A 22,050-nucleotide genomic window follows, 5' to 3' on the forward strand; every position below is an offset into this window, starting at 1 on the left:
GTTAGGTGTATAAGACACCTGTCCACACAATCTGTATCTTCCATTCCAACCACTCCCACCACCATGGGCAAGACCAAAGAGCTGTCAAAGGATATCAGAGGCAAGATTGTAGATCTGCACAAGGCTTGAATGGGCTACAAGACCATCAGCAAGAAGCTTTGTGAGAAAGAGACCATGGTTGGTGCGATTATTCGGAAATGGAAGAAATACAAAACAACCATCAATCGGCCTCGGTCTGGAGCTCCGTGCAAGATCTTGCTTCATGGGGTAAGAATGATCATGAGAAAGGTGAGGGATCAGCCTAGAACTACATGGGAGGAGCTTGTTAATGATCTTAAGGCAGTTGGGACCACAGTCACCAAGAAAAACATTGGTAACACACTACGCCGCAATGGACTGAAATCCTGCAGCGCCCGCAAGGTCCCCTGCTCAAGAAGGCACATGTACAGGCCCGTTTAAAGTTTGCTAAAGAACATATAATGATTCAGAGAAGGCTTGGGAGAAAGTGCTGTGGTCAGATAAGACCAAAATTGAGCTCTTTGGCATTAACTCGAATCGCCATGTTTGGAGGGAGAGAAATGCAGACTATGACCCCAAAAAACACCATCCCTACAGTCAAGCACGGAGGTGGAAACATTAAGGGTACAGGATGACTTCACCGCATTGAGGGGCAAATGGACGGGGCCATGTACTGTAAAATCTTGGATGAGAACCTCCTTCCCTCAGCCAGAAAATTGAAGATTGGTCATGGAAGGGTCTTCCAGCATGACAATGACCCTAAACATATCACCAAGGCAACAAAGGAGTGGCTAAAGAAGAAGCACATTGAGGTCATGTAGTGGCCTAGCCAGTCTTCAGACCTCAATCCTATAGAAAATCTGTGGAGGGAGCTGAAACTTCGAGTTGCCAAACGACAGCCAAGAAACCTTAAGGATTTATAGAGGATCTGTAAAGAAAATCCCTCCTGAGATGTGTGCAAACCTGGTGACCAACTACAAAAAACACCTTACCTCTGTGCTTGCCAACAAGAGTTTCTGCACCAAGTACTAAGCCATGTTTTGCTTAGGGATCAAATACTTATTTCACTCACTGAAATGCAAATCAATTTCTAACCTTTATATAATGTTTTTTTCTGGATTTCTTTGGTTGGTATTCTGTCTCTATACGTTAAAATAAATCTACCATAAAAATTACAGACCCTTCATTTCCTTGTAAGTGGCCAAATTTATAAAATCAGCAGGGGATCAAATAGATATTTTCCCCACTGTACATGAAATAGCCTTCTGTCATTTTTTTAATGACACTATGTAATTGTTTAACAGGATGGTCTGATTTGGTTTTAAAGGTGAAATTTGTATTTTTTCTGTTCTCATATACCACCTTACTACGCAGAGACAGTTACCAGTAATCCATTTGTAGATTAATTTCCCAAAAAGTATAAGCACTCTGTGGTGCTATCAAACCATTGTTTGTTTAAGCATCCAACATTGAAGGAAACTTTCATTTCTATCTATTGTAAAGCAAATTAAAAATGCCAGATACAAACACCTCTTGAACACATGGAATTAAAACAGTGTTTGTTTTCAAAAATAGTTTTTGCAGTATCCTGGTCTTTGGCATAAATTAAATTTGCAACTTGGATAGAAACAACTATTATGTTGCTTCAAACCCATAAGACTTCTTGATGCATGAGAACAAAGCTCATTGGTTCTTGCACATTAAGCAGCATGTGCGTTGATCAATATTTATATGTGACTAAAACCTTAAATTGTATTTGTTAATTCAGAAGTCTCTGATTAAACAACTTGATTCATATGGATTAATTTTAATGATGTCTTCATAAACTTTTTGATTTTGAAAAATTTGGCTGAATAGACAAACATGATGAGAGAGTATTAAAAATGTCTTCATTTGTGACCCGAAGATGAATGGAAGCCTTATGGGTTTGGATTGACATGATGTTGAGTAAATGATGACAGAATTTTCATTTTTTTGGTGGACTATGCTTTTAAAGGTCCCATATTGTCAAAACTGAAATTACCTGGCTTTTTTCACGATTACTGAGGTCTAGGGGCTATTTCGCTCACTCTAGCCTGCCGTGTGTGACGCTGTGTTTCTCGTTGTGAAAGCGAAACTACTTAGTTTGGCCTTCCAAAAGAGGACACAACTAGAAATTAGTGGTTAAGTTGTATTTACAACACTGTTCCAGAACAGTTCAACCCAAATATTCTGATGTGTGCAGCGCATTTTATGGAGGACTGTTTCCTGATCCTGGAAGAGTAGACTACAATGTCGGCTGTTCTGACTCACAGACTGTAAGTACGTTTTCATTTAAAGGATTTGCCACTGACGATTCAAACGCGAGTTTTGAGCAGTGTAGAGTAGCGCTTGTTCGTCATTTCTCCGATCACAAATGCAGACATGGTTTTATGTTTACTCGATGCAACGCAATGCGTAAATAGACAGTATAAGTCATTATAATCCGTAATTATGTCTCCACTGGATGCAACAAATGCCTCATTTATAATGGGTTTTAATGTTTTTGTCTTATCGCTCCGGCTGGGACACGGCATCACAGTATGGTAAGGGGCGTAGCATTTCCATCACACGCTTGAGGTATTCAGCCAATCACGACCCACTGGATAGCTGGCCAATCACAGCACACCTCGCTTTTCAGACCGATGAGCTTTGTAAAAATCGACGTGTTTCAGAAAAGCGGAGAATAGAGGAGAAAAAATAATGTACAATATGCAAATAGTGCCATATGCAATATGCAAATATTCTCCATAGAGGAGAAACAGTAATGTACAATATGTGGAAAATGTGTTTTTTTAACCTTAACTGCATAAACACATTTCATTACACCAAATACACAAAATAATGTTATTTTTAGCAACATCATACGACCCCTTTAAACAGACCAGATAAAAGCATGACATTACATGAAGAGTGCATCAAAGAATAACTGGCCATCTCTTTTCTCATGCTATTGCTAATGCAGAAGCAGACATTCGCTCACTGTAAAGGCAGTGCTGGAGACCGTTTATTAGCTGCAGCTCTGCAATCTTATTGGTTCTCTGGATGTGTGGATATGGTGACTGTGTTCAGTGTGTTTTGTGGGGAATAGTGGTAATCACTTTCCTATGTGTCTCTATACCTTGTACATTTCTGCTGATCCAAGCAGTTGTATGGCGGGGCAGTCAGCCAGACTCACTGATAAACTCTAGCAGGACAGCTGAGTTAGAGCTTAAGAAGAGAGACGGATTCCGGAGGGGGTTGGAAGTTATCGAGAAATAGAGAGAGAGAGAGAGAACAAAGAGAGATGTACTCACTTCTGTCCTCTGCTGTTTACTTCTCTTTCTGTTTAATTCTCTTTTTTTTCTTCCTCTTGGATCCATTGTCCCATTGTTCTACATCAATCCTTTGCACCCTCTCATCCTTCCGCCTCTCCATCTCGCTTCCCTTCCTACTGTTGTCATGTCGTTGGTGTGCGTGCTATCCTCCTCCCTCCCTGTTCTCGCCGGTTCTTTATCTGCGTCTTTCTTTGGCGTGTCAGGGCCTTGCTTCAAGTAGGAACATTAATTGTCTGATTCATTTCTGAAAGGGCCTTGGAAGCCACGACAACACACATTATGGTAATGAGACGGTGACTAGATGTCACAGATGTATTATCAGTAATTATTTCTGTGCTATTTTTCTCCAGTGCGTTCAATTACAGCACTAAAAATTCTTGATTCGTTTGATGAGATTTACAGATTACTTTACAGATTACCGCTTGCCTATTGATTTGTTGCGGTCTCTCTTATTGTTTCCTTCTTCTGGAAATCAAATTGCAGAACTTTGCTTGATGTTTTGGGGAATAGAGGTATGGCTAATGAGCTCGTCACTATAATCCGATTACAAGGCTCTTGTACCCCCAACATCCCATTAGATTTCCCCCTTAATGATGGGCTGATTATCCCAATGATAAAGAGCTGGTAATGCAGCACTAATCCCAGCTCTGAGAGCGAACAGGGTCCAGACATGCAGTCAGACTCTCTTGACAGACCTCTGCATGTTTTATTCACATTGTGATGTTGTTTGGAATGGTTATTTATGATGAAATTATCATAAACAGAGCTTCCATCAAGGTTTTTGTTAAATCATGATACTGTTTTATTAAAAAACAAAATGCAGAACAACATTCAATCAGTTTTAATCATTTGAGAACATTTTTAGCAGTCAAACGTGTAACCACAAGGGTCAGAACAGTCAATTGACCCTTCGCAAAGACCCACCCCCCTTAGTTACTGTTGCTATGTCCGAAAAGTCATGGCGCTCTCACGCCACAAATCATGTTCTCACGCAGTGAAAAATACATTGCGGAGCAAAGAGGACACTGACAACGTACCAACAGACAATACTTTTGGTATGAAACAAAGTCTCAGCTTTCAAATTGTCATTTTTTAAGAAATTCAAACAATAAATACGGTTTTGTGGCTCTATAATGTGTCGTGACAGATCGTTGTTGCACCTCAGTTCAAGCGGCACATGAACCAATCATCTCTTCCTCTTTACTAGTTATAGTACGAAATAAACAGGAATGAACATCAGAAGGTATCCTGTTTCAACTGCGGAAAGACGTCAATACACACAATTTTCAAGTTCAAGTCCATCGTTGTTTATCTACTCTCCTTTCTGGTTTGTACGTCGAACAAAATGTCTGATTTGGCGTAATGATTGGTCAGATCGCCTGTCAATCAAACTTCTGGAGAAGAGTGAACTGTCTCTGTCTCTCTCCACTTCAGCTATGTTAGTTTAATCTCTCACTATCTCTAGTGCTCCACATCTTTATTTTCTATACACCTTCTCATAAATTCAAAATGTTTGAAATGTTTTCCAATTAAACATTAGACACTCTTATATATCCAAACTTTGCTTGGACACACATCAGAACCCATCTTGAAGGACAGCTGATCTGGGCTTTAGAGGAGAGCAGATAAGGAATAATATGTTGGCATGCACACCCAGTGGAAACTTCAGAGGAATGTATAACACCCTACATATCAGCTCAGCTCTCCGGCAAATGAGCCTGAGATACAGTCCAGCTGTCTGCGTGATTCAAACCTACTGGGTTTGACTCAAGTGACTCAAGCTGAATAACGACTATTATTTCTGTAGAGCTGCTTATAGATGAATTGAACTTGTTTTATAATTGATGAACTTGCAGTTATTAAACTGAACACTACTGTATTTTTAGAGCTGCTTTACAGCAGAATTTGGATTTGCCTAATTTTTTATGAAGTTTGCATCACTGATACTGTTTTTTTCCCTGTTTACTACTATGAAGCTGCCTCAAAACAATCTGCATTGTATAAAGCACTACATAAATAAAGGTGACATGTGACAAGAGAATAATAGCTTTACCCATATCTTAAAAATGCCAAAGTCATTTGTATTCATACAAATGTTTTACATTGCATCAAGTTGTATTTCTCTAATTTCTACAAAGATTTGTGATGACAACATATGCATGTGTACAGCCCCATGTAGTCCAAGACAAATTTCCCTTTAGGGTACAAAAAAAGGCATATTTCAATTCAGTTATAATTAGTTTAAGTGAAAACTAAAGGTTAAAACAAGTACACACACACCTTTGGTGTTCAGTCAAAGCCGTGTTTACGTTATGACTTGCCAAGATGCTCTAGCTGTCCTTGAATGTTTTACTTCACTCCATCAAATATAACCTTAACCTGCACGTTCTTTCAAATATCTTAAGAGGATCAACAAAACATCACAAGAATGTATTTAAGTTTGAAAAGGAGAATAATATTGTGACTTCACTGAGCATACAACTATTCAGAGTATTCCTGTATACATGGTTATTTAGAATAAACTAAAAAGCATCCTTTCTTTGCCCACTATTGTCCTTTGGAAATACTGGACATGCTTACTTATACCATTCATTACTCTGTTCTTGACAATTCTGCACAGTCATTTAATGAAATAATGAATTCTCATTGTGTCCTTCAAATCATGTTAAAATATGTGCACATAAGCAGCCTTGAGTGTACGGTTTATACAAATTTTATTTTCAAAAATATATCTCCCCACTGCAAAATGCATACTTGACATTTCACAAGTGGAAAAAAGCATTTTTGTAACCAAATCTGGTCTGTGCCAGATAACTGTGGGGGAAAATACGCTAAATTGGTTGACAGAGTAAATGCAGCCTAGTTTAGTAAAGTTTCTGAGGAAGACGATTTCAGCCTGAAAGCTCAAAGCCATGAAATGTTTCAACTAACAAATGCATAAATTATACCCAAAACAAAAACAACACAGTGCCAAACACCCAGTAGAGATTGTATCGCTCATGTTTGAACAGAGTTGCATCATTGGGGACAGGGTTGAAAAGCACCAAGCTAGAGAAACTATGTGAAATGTACAACTACAAAACTCTAAATCTTCTTCAGAAGCAAACTGTAAAATAAATAATTGCAGCTGAGTGAAGCATGAAGCAAGATTAAAAGAGGATGTTTCGCCCATTTGCTTGAACCATTTTTCTTTGGCAGGAGTGAGCAGAGCTTCCTTTTTGCCCACTGACGTCAGAAACAGCAAGCTGCCAAGGGAATGCATAGAAATGACCGTTTATTCAAGAGAACTGAACTCTATTGTCTCATTTCATAATTGTATCATGCAAAACACCAGATATAGCCAAGCACAATAAACATCAGAGCTTTTTACAGCTTTTAAAAGACAGAGCACAAACGGAGAAAAGAGATAATAAAAATGCACATTTCACAGAGATACAATTGACAACACTAGAAGGGTGAATCTCACAAAAACATGCTTAGGTCGCATTTCGCCCCAGAAGCAAAGAAAAAAAAAGAAAATTGTATGTTGTATAAAAAAACAATTAAGCCTATTTTTCATAACATTAACATTTCATAACATAAAAAGATATGTTATTTTTGATCATTACACACATTTACACACCATTTTCTCATTAGCTTAGTTTTTGAGTTTTATAAGGGGGACAATCCCTATTACTCTGTGATGATTTTCATTCTTTAAAAAAATAATTTAAAATAAAATAATTTTAATTAATTAATTTTATAAAGTAAATAAATAAACCACTATACTATAATACAATTTTAATTTTAGATAGTACAAGAAATGTAACTATTTAACTATAAATAAATATAAATTAGTGGTGTCAAAATTACCCCGTTAACGCAGGCGATTAATTTTTTCAGTTTAACGCAGGGGTGGGTCTAGGGTTGGCCACCACACTCACAACTGCTGCTTCTGTTACATTTTACATCTGCACTTCAAATTGCACGCACAAAGGCGCCGGCGCGCGCTATAGCCTGTATCCTTTCATATCAAAGCGCAAAATAAACTATGCGCATGCAATGCCGTGCTCAATTAAGTCATGAACTTACCAAAAAGGCGATTAAAGCTGCCTTAAAACTGTGCATACATGTAGTATATTTTATATGAGTCACATAAGAGCATGTCTCTGAAATGGTTTTCAAAACTGTTCTGGAGCAGCCCAGCACTGTCTCACTCATCTAACACACCCGATTTAACTCATAAGCTCATTAATAGAGACTTTAAGACCTGAAGTGGGTCAGAAAAGGTAAAAAGAGTTGAGAGAAAATACGATGCGTGTCAGATCTGCGTCACGTTCCGCAGCGGCAGCTCTTAAAGAAATAGCAGCCAAATCAACCTAATAACCAGCTGCTGTGATGTCTGTTAATCAAAGGACAATGAAAAACAAGAGGAAAAAATAACTTTTATAGCTTTAAGGATTCATCTATATTTAATTTAGAATTTAGTGTTTGATAACTTCAATTTAAATTTCTGTATATTTCTGCTGAAGGGCACAGGTAAATATGGCATTTATTATAATGGGTTTATGTGAAGATTGTTTTAAGTTGACTTAAATTAGAAGTTAATTTTTAAAGTCTAATAAATGCTAAAATTGATAGCTCTCAATTATACTTTAATGTTGAATGGCTATAGTCAATGGTTAAATATTAGGCCAGTATCATTGATTTATTTTATACTGGCCTTCAGTCATAAAAAAGATGCCATTAAACAAATATTAAAAAATATACTGTCTTTATGTTGTTTGTACATTAATTTGAAGACTGAATGTGAAATTATTGTAATAAAGTATATTTAAAAACTTTAATGTTAGGTAGGATTAATAGCGATTCATTTCAGAAAAATGTGCGATTAATTAGTTTTTTTTTTTAATCGACTGACAGCACTAATATAAATATATATGAAGAAAAAACATATATATGCAATTTTTAAAATGAGAATAAGATGATTTTTGCATTGCGGTAATGATAATTGGGTGAGTAAGCTTTATTTAAAAACAAAATCTATATTTTAATGAACTGCCTGTGAAGCGCTGTATAATTATTTCGTTATTTTGATTTTGGGCTGAAATATCATCTTCACATATTCTTGACAGGAATACTGATATTTACTCTGAATTGCCTGAGTACAGTATGTATGTACAGTATATAAACTGAGTTTAACTGTGATTAAAGAACGAATTAAGGAAAGAAACTGAAAAAGAGAGTCAGAAAGAAAGGGCTGAGTGATTTTCGATGACAGCACACATGCAGCTGGCAGGCGGTGAGGAATTGAAAAGTTTGCGAGGGTAGTTCAATAATGTGCGCAAGGCTGCAGGGAAAAGGGTTAAGAGGTTAGAGACACACAGAAGCTCTAGTGAGTAAATGTGCTTCCTCCCCTCACCTCATGTACACTGCCTAAAAATACAGCCCAATGAGCAGAGCCATTACTCCTGTCAGCAGCCGAGAGCAGCCCAGTCATGGCCAACATTCAGCTTGCACATTCCTAACCCAGTTATGAAGCATGCTGATCATTCATTAATCTATGAAAACACACATACTAATTATTACACATGGCAAGGATGTATATATAGTATTACATTTGCCCTGACCAGCTTCCACAACTTCAATCATTACATGCTTCAGCCGTTAGCTTAGCTTAAACACGCACACAAACAGCTCCAGTACAGTCTGTGAAATCCTAGAGATACTAACACTTGAGTATGGCTGACAATTTTGATTATCCAAGTTATTCCTGTCAATGGCTAGAAACTCCCTGAAGGTCAAACATGTGTTGTGCATTTCCAGTAGCTTTGTTCCAAATGCTAGTGAGTTGGCTAACAGTATTTTTAGACACTCCTAAGCTAAGGTTTTTCTAAGTAGTGGGTAGCAAAATGTTGCTCCCTTAGATGCCTTGGTTTGGCCAATTTTGGAACCCAGCCACACTACAATAAAAAGTACATAGTAGGGGTGGGCAATATGACCAAAATCTTACATCACGATATGAATAATTTTACCAGAAGTCTCGAACAGTCACAGAAAAATGGCTTGCTTCCGTGTTGAAAAACAAGGTGGAAAAGCGGCAAAAATAACTCCGTTCAATACTACCGCGCTCTTTGAGCACCATCTTCATGTGCGCGCACCTCTCTGACAGTCTCTCAGACGGCACGTGCATATAGCAAAATGAGTTCTCATTCGCTGATGATTGCATTTCAACGGATTAAAATCGCTTGTTTTTAAACCACAATGCTTACTAGGGGTGTGACGAAATCTTGCGAGAACGTAACGATATCCTCAGGTAGACCTTTCAGCAGGGGCGGATTTAGTGAATTGGGGGCCCCAGGCAAAATATATGAATGGGGCCCTATACATTTGCACACATTTTCCTAGATCAACCTTGAGGTTCCATTTTGTTGTTTTCAGCGTAAGCCTGCGTGCAAAGGCTGTCTAATTCTAAACTTTAAAATACATTTACTTTTAGTTGTTCTAACTACAAATTTAAATAAAACTGAAAAAATAATGAAAAGGCAATTATACATTTACACACCTAAAATACATATATCAAGAGCATGCTCACAGATGAGAACAAAACAGCGTTGGATGAAGTGGATTAAAGCCCTGCATGGGTCTCAAAAATAGGCCCTAGCCAGTCTTTTTTCCCATTTTCCCCAAAAAAGCTTATACTACTGTTTCAACTATTAAAATAGTTCAATAATTTAAAATAAAATAATTTAAATTAATTAATTTTATAAAGTAAATAAATAAACCACTATACTATAATACAATTTTAATTTTAGATAGTACAAGAAATGTAACTATTTAACTATAAATAAATATAAATTAGTGGTGTCAAAATTACCCCGTTAACGCAGGCGATTAATTTTTTCAGTTTAACGCAGGGGTGGGTCTAGGGTTGGCCACCACACTCACAACTGCTGCTTCTGTTACATTTTACATCTGCACTTCAAATTGCACGCACAAAGGCGCTGGCGCGCGCTATAGCCTGTATCCTTTCATATCAAAGCGCAAAATAAACTATGCGCATGCAATGCCGTGCTCAATTAAGTCATGAACTTACCAAAAAGGCGATTAAAGCTGCCTTAAAACTGTGCATACATGTAGTATATTTTATATGAGTCACATAAGAGCATGTCTCTGAAATGGTTTTCAAAACTGTTCTGGAGCAGCCCAGCACTGTCTCACTCATCTAACACACCCGATTTAACTCATAAGCTCATTAATAGAGACTTTAAGACCTGAAGTGGGTCAGAAAAGGTAAAAAGAGTTGAGAGAAAATACGATGCGTGTCAGATCTGCGTCACGTTCCGCAGCGGCAGCTCTTAAAGAAATAGCAGCCAAATCAACCTAATAACCAGCTGCTGTGATGTCTGTTAATCAAAGGACAATGAAAAACAAGAGGAAAAAATAACTTTTATAGCTTTAAGGATTCATCTATATTTAATTTAGAATTTAGTGTTTGATAACTTCAATTTAAATTTCTGTATATTTCTGCTGAAGGGCACAGGTAAATATGGCATTTATTATAATGGGTTTATGTGAAGATTGTTTTAAGTTGACTTAAATTAGAAGTTAATTTTTAAAGTCTAATAAATGCTAAAATTGATAGCTCTCAATTATACTTTAATGTTGAATGGCTATAGTCAATGGTTAAATATTAGGCCAGTATCATTGATTTATTTTATACTGGCCTTCAGTCATAAAAAAGATGCCATTAAACAAATATTAAAAAATATACTGTCTTTATGTTGTTTGTACATTAATTTGAAGACTGAATGTGAAATTATTGTAATAAAGTATATTTAAAAACTTTAATGTTAGGTAGGATTAATAGCGATTCATTTCAGAAAAATGTGCGATTAATTAGTTTTTTTTTTTAATCGACTGACAGCACTAATATAAATATATATGAAGAAAAAACATATATATGCAATTTTTAAAATGAGAATAAGATGATTTTTGCATTGCGGTAATGATAATTGGGTGAGTAAGCTTTATTTAAAAACAAAATCTATATTTTAATGAACTGCCTGTGAAGCGCTGTATAATTATTTCGTTATTTTGATTTTGGGCTGAAATATCATCTTCACATATTCTTGACAGGAATACTGATATTTACTCTGAATTGCCTGAGTACAGTATGTATGTACAGTATATAAACTGAGTTTAACTGTGATTAAAGAACGAATTAAGGAAAGAAACTGAAAAAGAGAGTCAGAAAGAAAGGGCTGAGTGATTTTCGATGACAGCACACATGCAGCTGGCAGGCGGTGAGGAATTGAAAAGTTTGCGAGGGTAGTTCAATAATGTGCGCAAGGCTGCAGGGAAAAGGGTTAAGAGGTTAGAGACACACAGAAGCTCTAGTGAGTAAATGTGCTTCCTCCCCTCACCTCATGTACACTGCCTAAAAATACAGCCCAATGAGCAGAGCCATTACTCCTGTCAGCAGCCGAGAGCAGCCCAGTCATGGCCAACATTCAGCTTGCACATTCCTAACCCAGTTATGAAGCATGCTGATCATTCATTAATCTATGAAAACACACATACTAATTATTACACATGGCAAGGATGTATATATAGTATTACATTTGCCCTGACCAGCTTCCACAACTTCAATCATTACATGCTTCAGCCGTTAGCTTAGCTTAAACACGCACACAAACAGCTCCAGTACAGTCTGTGAAATCCTAGAGATACTAACACTTGAGTATGGCTGACAATTTTGATTATCCAAGTTATTCCTGTCAATGGCTAGAAACTCCCTGAAGGTCAAACATGTGTTGTGCATTTCCAGTAGCTTTGTTCCAAATGCTAGTGAGTTGGCTAACAGTATTTTTAGACACTCCTAAGCTAAGGTTTTTCTAAGTAGTGGGTAGCAAAATGTTGCTCCCTTAGATGCCTTGGTTTGGCCAATTTTGGAACCCAGCCACACTACAATAAAAAGTACATAGTAGGGGTGGGCAATATGACCAAAATCTTACATCACGATATGAATAATTTTACCAGAAGTCTCGAACAGTCACAGAAAAATGGCTTGCTTCCGTGTTGAAAAACAAGGTGGAAAAGCGGCAAAAATAACTCCGTTCAATACTACCGCGCTCTTTGAGCACCATCTTCATGTGCGCGCACCTCTCTGACAGTCTCTCAGACGGCACGTGCATATAGCAAAATGAGTTCTCATTCGCTGATGATTGCATTTCAACGGATTAAAATCGCTTGTTTTTAAACCACAATGCTTACTAGGGGTGTGACGAAATCTTGCGAGAACGTAACGATATCCTCAGGTAGACCTTTCAGCAGGGGCGGATTTAGTGAATTGGGGGCCCCAGGCAAAATATATGAATGGGGCCCTATACATTTGCACACATTTTCCTAGATCAACCTTGAGGTTCCATTTTGTTGTTTTCAGCGTAAGCCTGCGTGCAAAGGCTGTCTAATTCTAAACTTTAAAATACATTTACTTTTAGTTGTTCTAACTACAAATTTAAATAAAACTGAAAAAATAATGAAAAGGCAATTATACATTTACACACCTAAAATACATATATCAAGAGCATGCTCACAGATGAGAACAAAACAGCGTTGGATGAAGTGGATTAAAGCCCTGCATGGGTCTCAAAAATAGGCCCTAGCCAGTCTTTTTTCCCATTTTCCCCAAAAAAGCTTATACTACTGTTTCAACTATTAAAATAGTTCAGTTTTGTATGTAATGGAAAAGTGATTATATTTCGTTTCTTTATAAAGTAAATTTTGAAAAACATTTGGAGTATTTTTTGTTTGTTAAATGTAAGTTTTTTTTTGTTTTTTTTAGTAAAGGCCAGCGGCAGACAGTGAATTGATCATAGCCTATAGCCTATGTTTGATCAATTTAGCCTTCTCAAATCATCAGGACTTGCCTAAAATAAAATCTATATATAAAACAGTTCAAGTATATCACATTGTTAGTTGAAATGTTTAAGCTAGATAAATGTGTGCTGTTAGACGCATATCCAAATCGTTTGCGGAGGAGTGGAAGCTGAAGCTCTGCAGGACACGGAGGCGCCAGTGGATCACTTGCATTTTTTTCTAACCGTGGAAACAACTTAAAATATGCAGTCATTTTTGCTCATAAAGGTAAGAGTAATACATCATTCTAAACTGTAAAGGGTCTAGTTTTATTTGTGTGCACTCACAATATCAACAAAACGTTGTGCTTTTATAAAATAAAGAAAACAAACATTTTCTGCCATCTCGGGCTTGAACAGGAGCGCTTCACAATGATGAACCTATACTCAGACATGATCAAAATATATAGAAAGCTTTAAATTACTACTTTAAAATGAAATAATTCAAATCGAAAATAGACTCCTAATAAAATAAACTCTTTCATTATGTAATCCGTGCATTTCTCTCTAAAGGCCCATCCAATTAGGAGATGGCGAGTCATTTTTTCATCACTATAATTGATGGAAGGCCCGATTATAATTTGCGTTTTATTTTACAATTTTTTAATTTAGAATTTATTTAGAATTTTATGGGTAGCTTGAATGTAAACATTGTTGTAGGCTAACCCGATCTCATGAAAGTGCGTATAGCACGATTTTCTGCTTCTATTTGGCGTAATATTTCTATGCAGAAATTGACTTTGGCATGCAAAAGACTGATAAATTCATAATTAACGGCATGGGTTCAGTCGACAGAAATACGGGACACACAGGCCTATAATAACTGCTGAAATGTTTGCGGGGCAAATCTCAGATCAGTCTGAGCACTCATAGTACTCACAGTGCGTACAGCCGTACACCTGCAGGTGCCACTGACTCGGATGGTTGTCGTGGTAATAAACACCGTAAACAGCAAACGTTCGCGTGTCCGCGCTTAATGCGCATATCTTATGAAAAGCATTTTAGGGGCCCTTGGCTTTTGGGGGCCCTTGGCTTTTGGGGACCCAAGGCGGTCGCCTACCTTTGCCTAATGGGTAAGTCCGCCCCTGCCTTTCAGATATATTTGCATTACACTAGCTCCTTCACAAGTGGTGGTAAGAAAGATATTTTATGTTACATCAGGCAAGTGGCCGCATGATAAGTCATAAAAACAGAATTCACAGTTTAACGCTGAATGTCTCAATGTCAAATTTTGAATGAATTAATCAAAAGTAGGTCATTACACTTAAATCAGATCACGATATGGACTAGTATCTGTAAATATTAAGCCGCAAAAGTCTATTTAAATATGAATCCTGCATGTTCTGCCTGTCTCTGTTAATGAATGGCGCAGACGCGCGGTTTCATTTACTACACACACACTGAAGTGCGCGTGACACTCGCGGTGATTTCAGCGTCTGCCGTCTCACTAAATGAGGACGTAAACACATGAACAACATCTCCAGAACTGCTCTGAGAGTCACTTCATGAACATTTTAGCGTTTGATTTGAGTAAAACTAGCATCATATCACATACACAGAACTGTAAAGGTATTCAAGGCAACCCGTCAAAATAAAAGTTATTTTTTAAGGAATAATCACACAAAACATTTCTTCCATGTTTTAATTTTAATAGTAAATCCCCTTTGTTTGCCAAAAAATCTTGTTTGCTTAATTTTCAATAATTAAAAGATAAATGACAAATTAAAGTAATATTTTATGCCTTCATTTGATAGCCAGAAAAATTTAAATACACAACACAGAATTTCTGAGTGAAAAAATTAATATGGCTACTTTAAGAAAATTAATAAATTAAGTTGTTTTATGCATTCAAATAATTAGACATGCTAAAAAACTGAATTTGGTAACAATAAATAATATGGTGAGAAAAAATAAAACATTTCATAGGGTCCTAAACACATAATTTTTGTAAAACTTTTAATAAATTGATGTGAAAATGTATAAGTTTAATGAATTTAATTAATTAGACATGCTTTTTAATTAATACAATTTAATTTAACTATTAAAAGGATTCGAGAAAAATTTAAATGGAAAAAACGAAATTTGGAAAAAAATAAAACGGAATTTAGGAAAAAATAAACTGATTTCATAGGGCCCTAACTATCCCTCAGCCTTGCCGTGCGCCCCCCCCCCCCCAGTTTGGCAACCACTGCTTTATTCTTTCAAATTGATATATTAATCATGTTTATTTTTTATTTTATTAAAGTGGAAATCAGTTTACTAAATAATGTAAACTTGACTGACTGCTTCACTTCCACTTTAAAGGGATATTTATGTTGTTTATTATTTTTTTATTTATACTATTTATAATTTTTCTGCAATTACTTGCCTGTCAGTTGAGTTTGTGGCAAAACATTTTGCAGTGTTTACATGTTGTTTATTACTGCATAAAATTTATTAAAATAGATGTTTAATTTCATAAAGTACAAGTTGATTTCACAATGCACCTACTTTTTTGCATTTTGTGTTTTTCAGTTGAATAAAAGACAATTTTTCCCTATACATTTCATCATTGAGGATTTATTTTAAAAAGTCTAAAAATCTTGTCTCGTCTCGTTCTCATGAACCCAGTCTCATGTCTCGTCTCGTGGGATAAGTGTCTCGTCACTGGTTTAAGGAAAAACGTTATCATTTCACCCAAAATTTGTGTGCTATGAACTATGACTGCACTTAATAGTGTATTGCTTTATTAGCTTAGAGCTAATGTAAAACTCATTTGTGATCATTAATCAGGTCTCTCTTTTCAGGCAGGAAGCTTCATTTGTGGACTACACACCTCACTATATTTTGGAATAGAGCTGTTGTTATCTGTTTTTGCCAGACATTACTTCTGACCTTAGCTTGTCTTTCAAGCATAATCTTGCCTGATAGAGACATAAAGGGTTGAAGGGTGTTTTAGAGCAGATCTTGGTGTGGGAATTTCAGGATGTGAGGAAAGATCAGATGCAAAGGTCACCGCTCCCTGACACACAAACAAACACACACACACAAACACTGTTTCTGTCCCTAAAAGATGCTAACAGTTCTGTTTCACCCTGTTCTAAGAGAAAGGATTAAATTTAGATCAACAGCGCATTTCATTAGGAATATAAAATCCTGCAGTATTAGGGAGGGTAACTCACATGGAACAGTATCAATTTTATTACTAGCTTTAGCATCTCAAAGACAGTTACTAAACTCAATTCAGCATAAAGGGTATTTTTTCTTTTGTTCCTTGAACTTTTGATTCGTGAAACATTCTTAAAAATGTAAAACTTTTTAACTGCTATTTTCTTCTTTTTTTCTAAATTAAGAATACAAGTTACCAATATTTTGTATTCCACAAAAAAAAAATCTTAATGTTTTTTTTTCGTTTTTTTCTTAAGATTCTCAAAAAAGGCCTTTGGGGTGTTTTTCACTGAGTGGGACTTTGGCAACAACTGTCATACAATATAACAGCAAATAATTTTCCTTAAGAATTTTTCAAGAAGTTTAACTTAAATTAGATACATTCTAATTCTTAAGAAATTTCTTAAATTCTTCCTTAAGATGATTTCATGAATCCAGCCCCTGACCCATAACTGTCACATGACTATACAGTACCTCGAGGTACAAAAACTTTGTTTGCCACAGGTTTGATATAAATGGTGACAATGACTAATTCCAAGTCTGTTAGGAAGTACAGGCCTATTTCTCTACTTCCACAATTTTCCAAAATTCTAGAAAAATTATTTAATAATAGATTAGACAAATTTTTAGATAGACAAATTCATTTCTGACAGTCAATACAGATTCAGATCAAACAGTTCCACATCAATGGCATTAATTGATTTGATTGAAGAAATTATAAAAGCTATAGATCATAAGCAGTTTGCAGTTGGAGTTCTCATTGACCTTAAAAAAGCTTTTGACACAATTGATCATAATTTATTAATTAATAAACTGGAATGGTTCTGTACTAGGTAGTACTAGACTGGGTAAAAACTTATTTAAGAGACAGAAAACAGTTTGTGAAGTTCGGAGAATATTCATCTTTGTGCTTGAGAATTGGTTGTGGCATCCCCCAGGGGTCAGTACTGGGTCCAAAGTTATTTTTGCTTTATATAAATGATAACTGTAAAGTATCAAAAATAGTCAAATTAGTTTTGTTCGCAGATACAAATATTTTATGTTCTAGGGGGACTTTAAAAGTGTTATTAAAGACTATTACTTTCAAAATGAGTAAATTAAAAAGGTGGTTTGAAAATAATAAATTATCATTAAATGTTTTTTGGAAATACTAAAAAGAGTACACAAGTTCAGATACAGAACAGATAGATGGTGTGGACATAGAAAGGGTAAATGAAAATAAATTTCTTGGGGTGATAGATGATCAATTCAGTTGGAAATCTCACATAAACGATGTACATAATAAATTGTCTAGAAGTATCTCAGTACTGAATAAGGCAAAGCATGTGCTGGACCACAAATCACTGTACATTCTTTACAGTGCATTAATATTACCATATTTAAATTATTGCTCACAGGTTAGGGGTAATACATATAAATGTAGATTATCATCATTATCTATGTTGCAAAAAAGAGCAATACGGATAATTCACAAAACTGATTATAGAGATCACACGAATTCACTATTTTTAAAATCAAATATATTAAAATTCATTGATTTGGTTCATTTTCAAACAGCACAAATTATGTATAAAGCAAAAAATAATTCACTCCCTGGTAATATTCAAAAACTGTTTCTTAATGGAGAAGAGAGATATAATCTAAGGCGAGAGTGTAATTTTAAGCATCTTTATGTTCGTACAAAATCAAGAGTGTATTAAGACAAGGATGAGAAGACAGAATCATGAAGTTAATTTGATGATTATTGTTATTGATTATTATTATCAATGCGGAGTGGAGAAGGGGTAGGATTACATAAGCTTATGCTTCTTTTGACTCCTTTTTGGACATTAAGTTAAAATTGTTTTGTATTTTGTTGTATTGTTTTGGTTTTGTTTTTACTATATTTATTTTACTTGTTCGAAATAAAATTTTAAATCAAATCAAATCAAATTAAGTCTAACTCTAATAACCAAGTTATTTTTTCACCAACAATTATGGTTATTGTGATGATGGGAATAGGATGCCAGTTAAAAATAATAGCACTTCCATGAGGTCTGTTAGCATGTACAGTAGAGACAGCAAAAAGGATGATGGTGTATTTAAAAGAGGACGGATCTCAGAACGGGGTGTTGAGCAACATGCCTGTCCTTAAACAGGTGGCTCTCAGTGTGATGCTCCCCAGCCCACACCAAACACGACTTATGACTCACTGATCCCATATTAAAACTGTTCCTGCTGGTTCACATGTCCATTTGTGCAGCCTCTTAAGACATGCAGTGCATGTGAGGCTATGGAGTAACGCCTGGCGTTGAAAACTCAGCCCACACGGTTAGTCATAATAAGCAACAGCCGAACTGTTAACAATGAGTATTTTGTAATAAGTTATGCTCACTGATAAGCCCATGTGACTGTGCTAACTAATGGATGAGACATCAGCTAAATATGTGTGTGTGTGAGCAGAGCTGGAAGGATAAAGTTTAATTACAATTACAATTAAGAGGACTATTGATACTGATATCATGGTGGCAGGTGGCAAGGCAGCATTACAAGTCTGTGCCCTACTTAATAATAGGGTGGGCTGGCACACAGATGGACTGGCATTCTGTCAGGTAGCTTCACTATTACACCAGAACAGTGACTGATTTGTGCAGCATAAATCCACTCAGGCATTAAAAGTTCACCAATTAGCACAGATCCATTAACGTGAGCAATGACGAGTTGGAGAGGATTCAGGCTGACGGCTCCAAAAAAAACTGCATTTCAAAATGTCATTTAAAAAAAAAAAAGGATCTCAAAAGTGACTCTCCAAGCAAATCCAAAACTGCATTGCTAGAATTGCTTTGGAAAACTAAAAAAATCTGTTTCAAAGACCCAATAATAATTCAGTATACTATTCAGATTAAATATGTTTTTAAACAATGTTTTTAGTCAAATTAGTTATTAATTGGGACGCAGAATATTAAAATTCTGGCTGATACGGATAAGTTGATAATCATTTTCATATAAAAAATGTACACAATTTTATCTAAACAAATTAGAAATAAAAACAAAAATTAGTAATTTTAAAATGCTAGAAATGAATTTAGATATCACAACATTATAATGTACAGTATAAAAAAAAATTATATTCATTTTGAGATCTAACAGGAGTTTTCAAACAATAAAAAGCTAGATTATGGTAAATGTAAAAATAGGGGAAATGGTTATGAATAATTCAACCTACATATATATATATATATATATATATATATATATATATGTCCACTGTATATATATATATATATATATCTCTGTATACTGTATATAGTACGATCAATTTTAATATATTCCACTATATTGTGCATCCCTATTATTAACATATGACGTCTGACATTTCATGTACAGATTCAGACAGGACTTGGTTGTCCCTTTTTAATTTTTTTATTGATTTAATTCTCTTTTCAAATTGGATGGGCTGAACCACCATCCATTTTACACAGAAAGCTGGTTAAAAAGGTCTAAATCCAAGGACAATACTGTAACTATAACTTTCTCGTCGTGCTGACTGGCAGCTTTAGTTATGGCTTTTAATGAAAGGTCAAAAAAATGAGAAGTTGTGAGGGGGAAAAAATAATAATATCCCACAAAATACAGACATTGCCATCCGAATGGAATACATCAGGGTTAAGTAAAAGTTTGGAAGGGGCTCACCAGTGAGGTTGGTACGGGCGCTGTAGGAGCCCAGGTAGCGGCTGTCGGTGTTGGGAGTGTAGCACTCATACATGCCCTGATCGGTTGCCTGGAGCTTGGTGATGTGCAGCAAGACAGAGTCTCCGCCCAGCCTCTCAATGTAGATCTCCTTGCTGTTGACGCGCTGGGCGTACAAGGCGTAGGCGTAGTTGTGCTGGGACGTGCTCACAATACGGATCTCTCGATCGGGAGCGGTGTAAAGGTACATGGACCATTCAAAGTCTTGCTCCACCCCTTCCTTGTAGCCGGTCACATTACACCAGATGGTGATGTGAGAGCCTTCCGTTCGAATCAAGGGCCCCGGCTGAACTGTGACCTGCCGCTGGGCCGAGCATGAGCTCACTGTAAGAAAGACAGAATGAGGGGTTAGTAGTGGTCAAAAATGTGAGGATATTCAATATAAACATCTCAATATTTAGATTTTTTTACTTAAATGATTTAAAATGGTGTTTTTATCAGGTGAACCATCATTACCAGTCAAAAGGTATTTCCCAATAATCTAGTTAGAATCTTGATAAAATGTCCACTCCTGCCTGATAAGAAAACCTTCAAGCTTTTGAGTGCTTGAAATGTGTGTGTGTGTGTGTGTGTGTGTGTGTGTAGTTTGCAGTGTGTGAAGAGCCGTTGGCTCTTCAAGAAATCAAGTGGCCTTCAGCCAAGAGACCCATTACACACTAAACACAGTCACTCAATAGAATCACCCTTTAAGAAACACACTGTGTGTCTGCTGCACTGTAAATGCTACAATTAACAAACAAATAAAGGTCAAAATGCCAACAAATCATAATGAGTTTATGTAAACACACTCAGCTCAAGTCTCACATATAAAAATAAACACACTTACCAAGAGATGTGCCTAAACAGAAACAGACCTAAGACCTAAATTAAGTGTTCATTAGGTATGTTTGGATTGGGAAACAATGTGGAAAATAATGCTGTCAAATTGGACAGATTATGAAATGTAAAATCTTTTCTCCATGCAAGCGGATAAAGAAATTAGTCGACTGATTACTGAAACTAAAGATTGTCTCATTTACGAAAAAAAAAAAAAAACTAGCCTCCTTAGGAAACAAGCAATACACAGGCATGAAGACAAATCACATTATAAAGTTTTAACAGCATTTTGGTGCAGATGAGTGACTGGTAGCAAAATATGAATAGCAGATGCGGAACATTCACTAGAAAAGGCAATCTGGACATTTTAACTCAATTTAATGGGTTTCATGTGTGAAAGTGCCAATTATTTATCTTTATGTGTGTCTGAAGTTGTCATTTTCCTGTTAAATTATGCTATGCTAGGTTTATATTCTTGAATATTTGGAGAATATATCTGGAAAATGCACATTTGCTCATGATGATTTGTATATTATATTCCATTCCTTCACAGTTAAATGACTCTGTTAAAGGCCTTATTTACCTGTAAATACATGCCTTGTTTAACGTATAAATATTTGAATATAATAATAATAAAAATAAGCACCTACTGTACATTGGCAACAAAAAAACAGCCTCTGACAGTTTAAACATTTAAAAATGTTGGCATTATTAGAGAACTGTTGGTAGTTCAAGTTTACATTTATATATAATATATATATTTTCTGCTGGCCAGCCGCGTCGGGATTCCAAAGGAAATCCTGACTGACATGGGTACCCCCTTCATGTCCCGGGTCATGGCGGACCTCTGTCACCTCCTCAAGGTCCGACAGTTGAGGACGCCGGTCTACCACCCGCAGACGGATGGCCTGGTGGAGCGGTTTAACCAGACGCTCAAACGGATGCCGAAGCGGGTGGTGCGCCGAAGATGGGCGTGACTGGGACCTCATGATCCCGTACGTGCTCTTTGGAGTCCGGGAAGTACCACAGGCCTCCACAGGCTTCACCCCCTTCGAACTGCTGTTTGGGAGACAGCCCAGGGGCCTTCTAGATGTGGCTCGGGAAGC

The 22,050-nt window shown here is 36.3% G+C and overlaps 1 protein-coding gene across 4 annotated transcripts in view; it reads right to left on the reverse strand.

Annotated features, from left to right (window-relative positions):
* The window catches only part of LOC107597363 (immunoglobulin superfamily member 3-like), an 82,321-nt gene that overhangs the window by 3,607 nt on the left and 56,664 nt on the right, over nucleotides 1-22,050 (reverse strand). For 2 of the 4 annotated variants that reach the window (XM_016288379.1, XM_016288380.1), the window contains exon 2: nucleotides 20,072-20,452. In XM_016288379.1, the coding sequence (XP_016143865.1) occupies nucleotides 20,072-20,452 (381 nt within the window). Of the gene's footprint in view, nucleotides 1-6,529; nucleotides 6,599-17,309; nucleotides 17,385-20,071; nucleotides 20,453-22,050 lie in introns of those variants that run through there. The other 2 variants (XM_016288382.1, XM_016288381.1) reach the window with 2 other exon arrangements.

Source organism: Sinocyclocheilus grahami, unplaced genomic scaffold (genome assembly GCF_001515645.1).
Source record: "Sinocyclocheilus grahami isolate Dianchi unplaced genomic scaffold, SAMN03320097.WGS_v1.1 scaffold231.1, whole genome shotgun sequence".
NCBI classification, from domain to species: domain Eukaryota; kingdom Metazoa; phylum Chordata; class Actinopteri; order Cypriniformes; family Cyprinidae; genus Sinocyclocheilus; species Sinocyclocheilus grahami.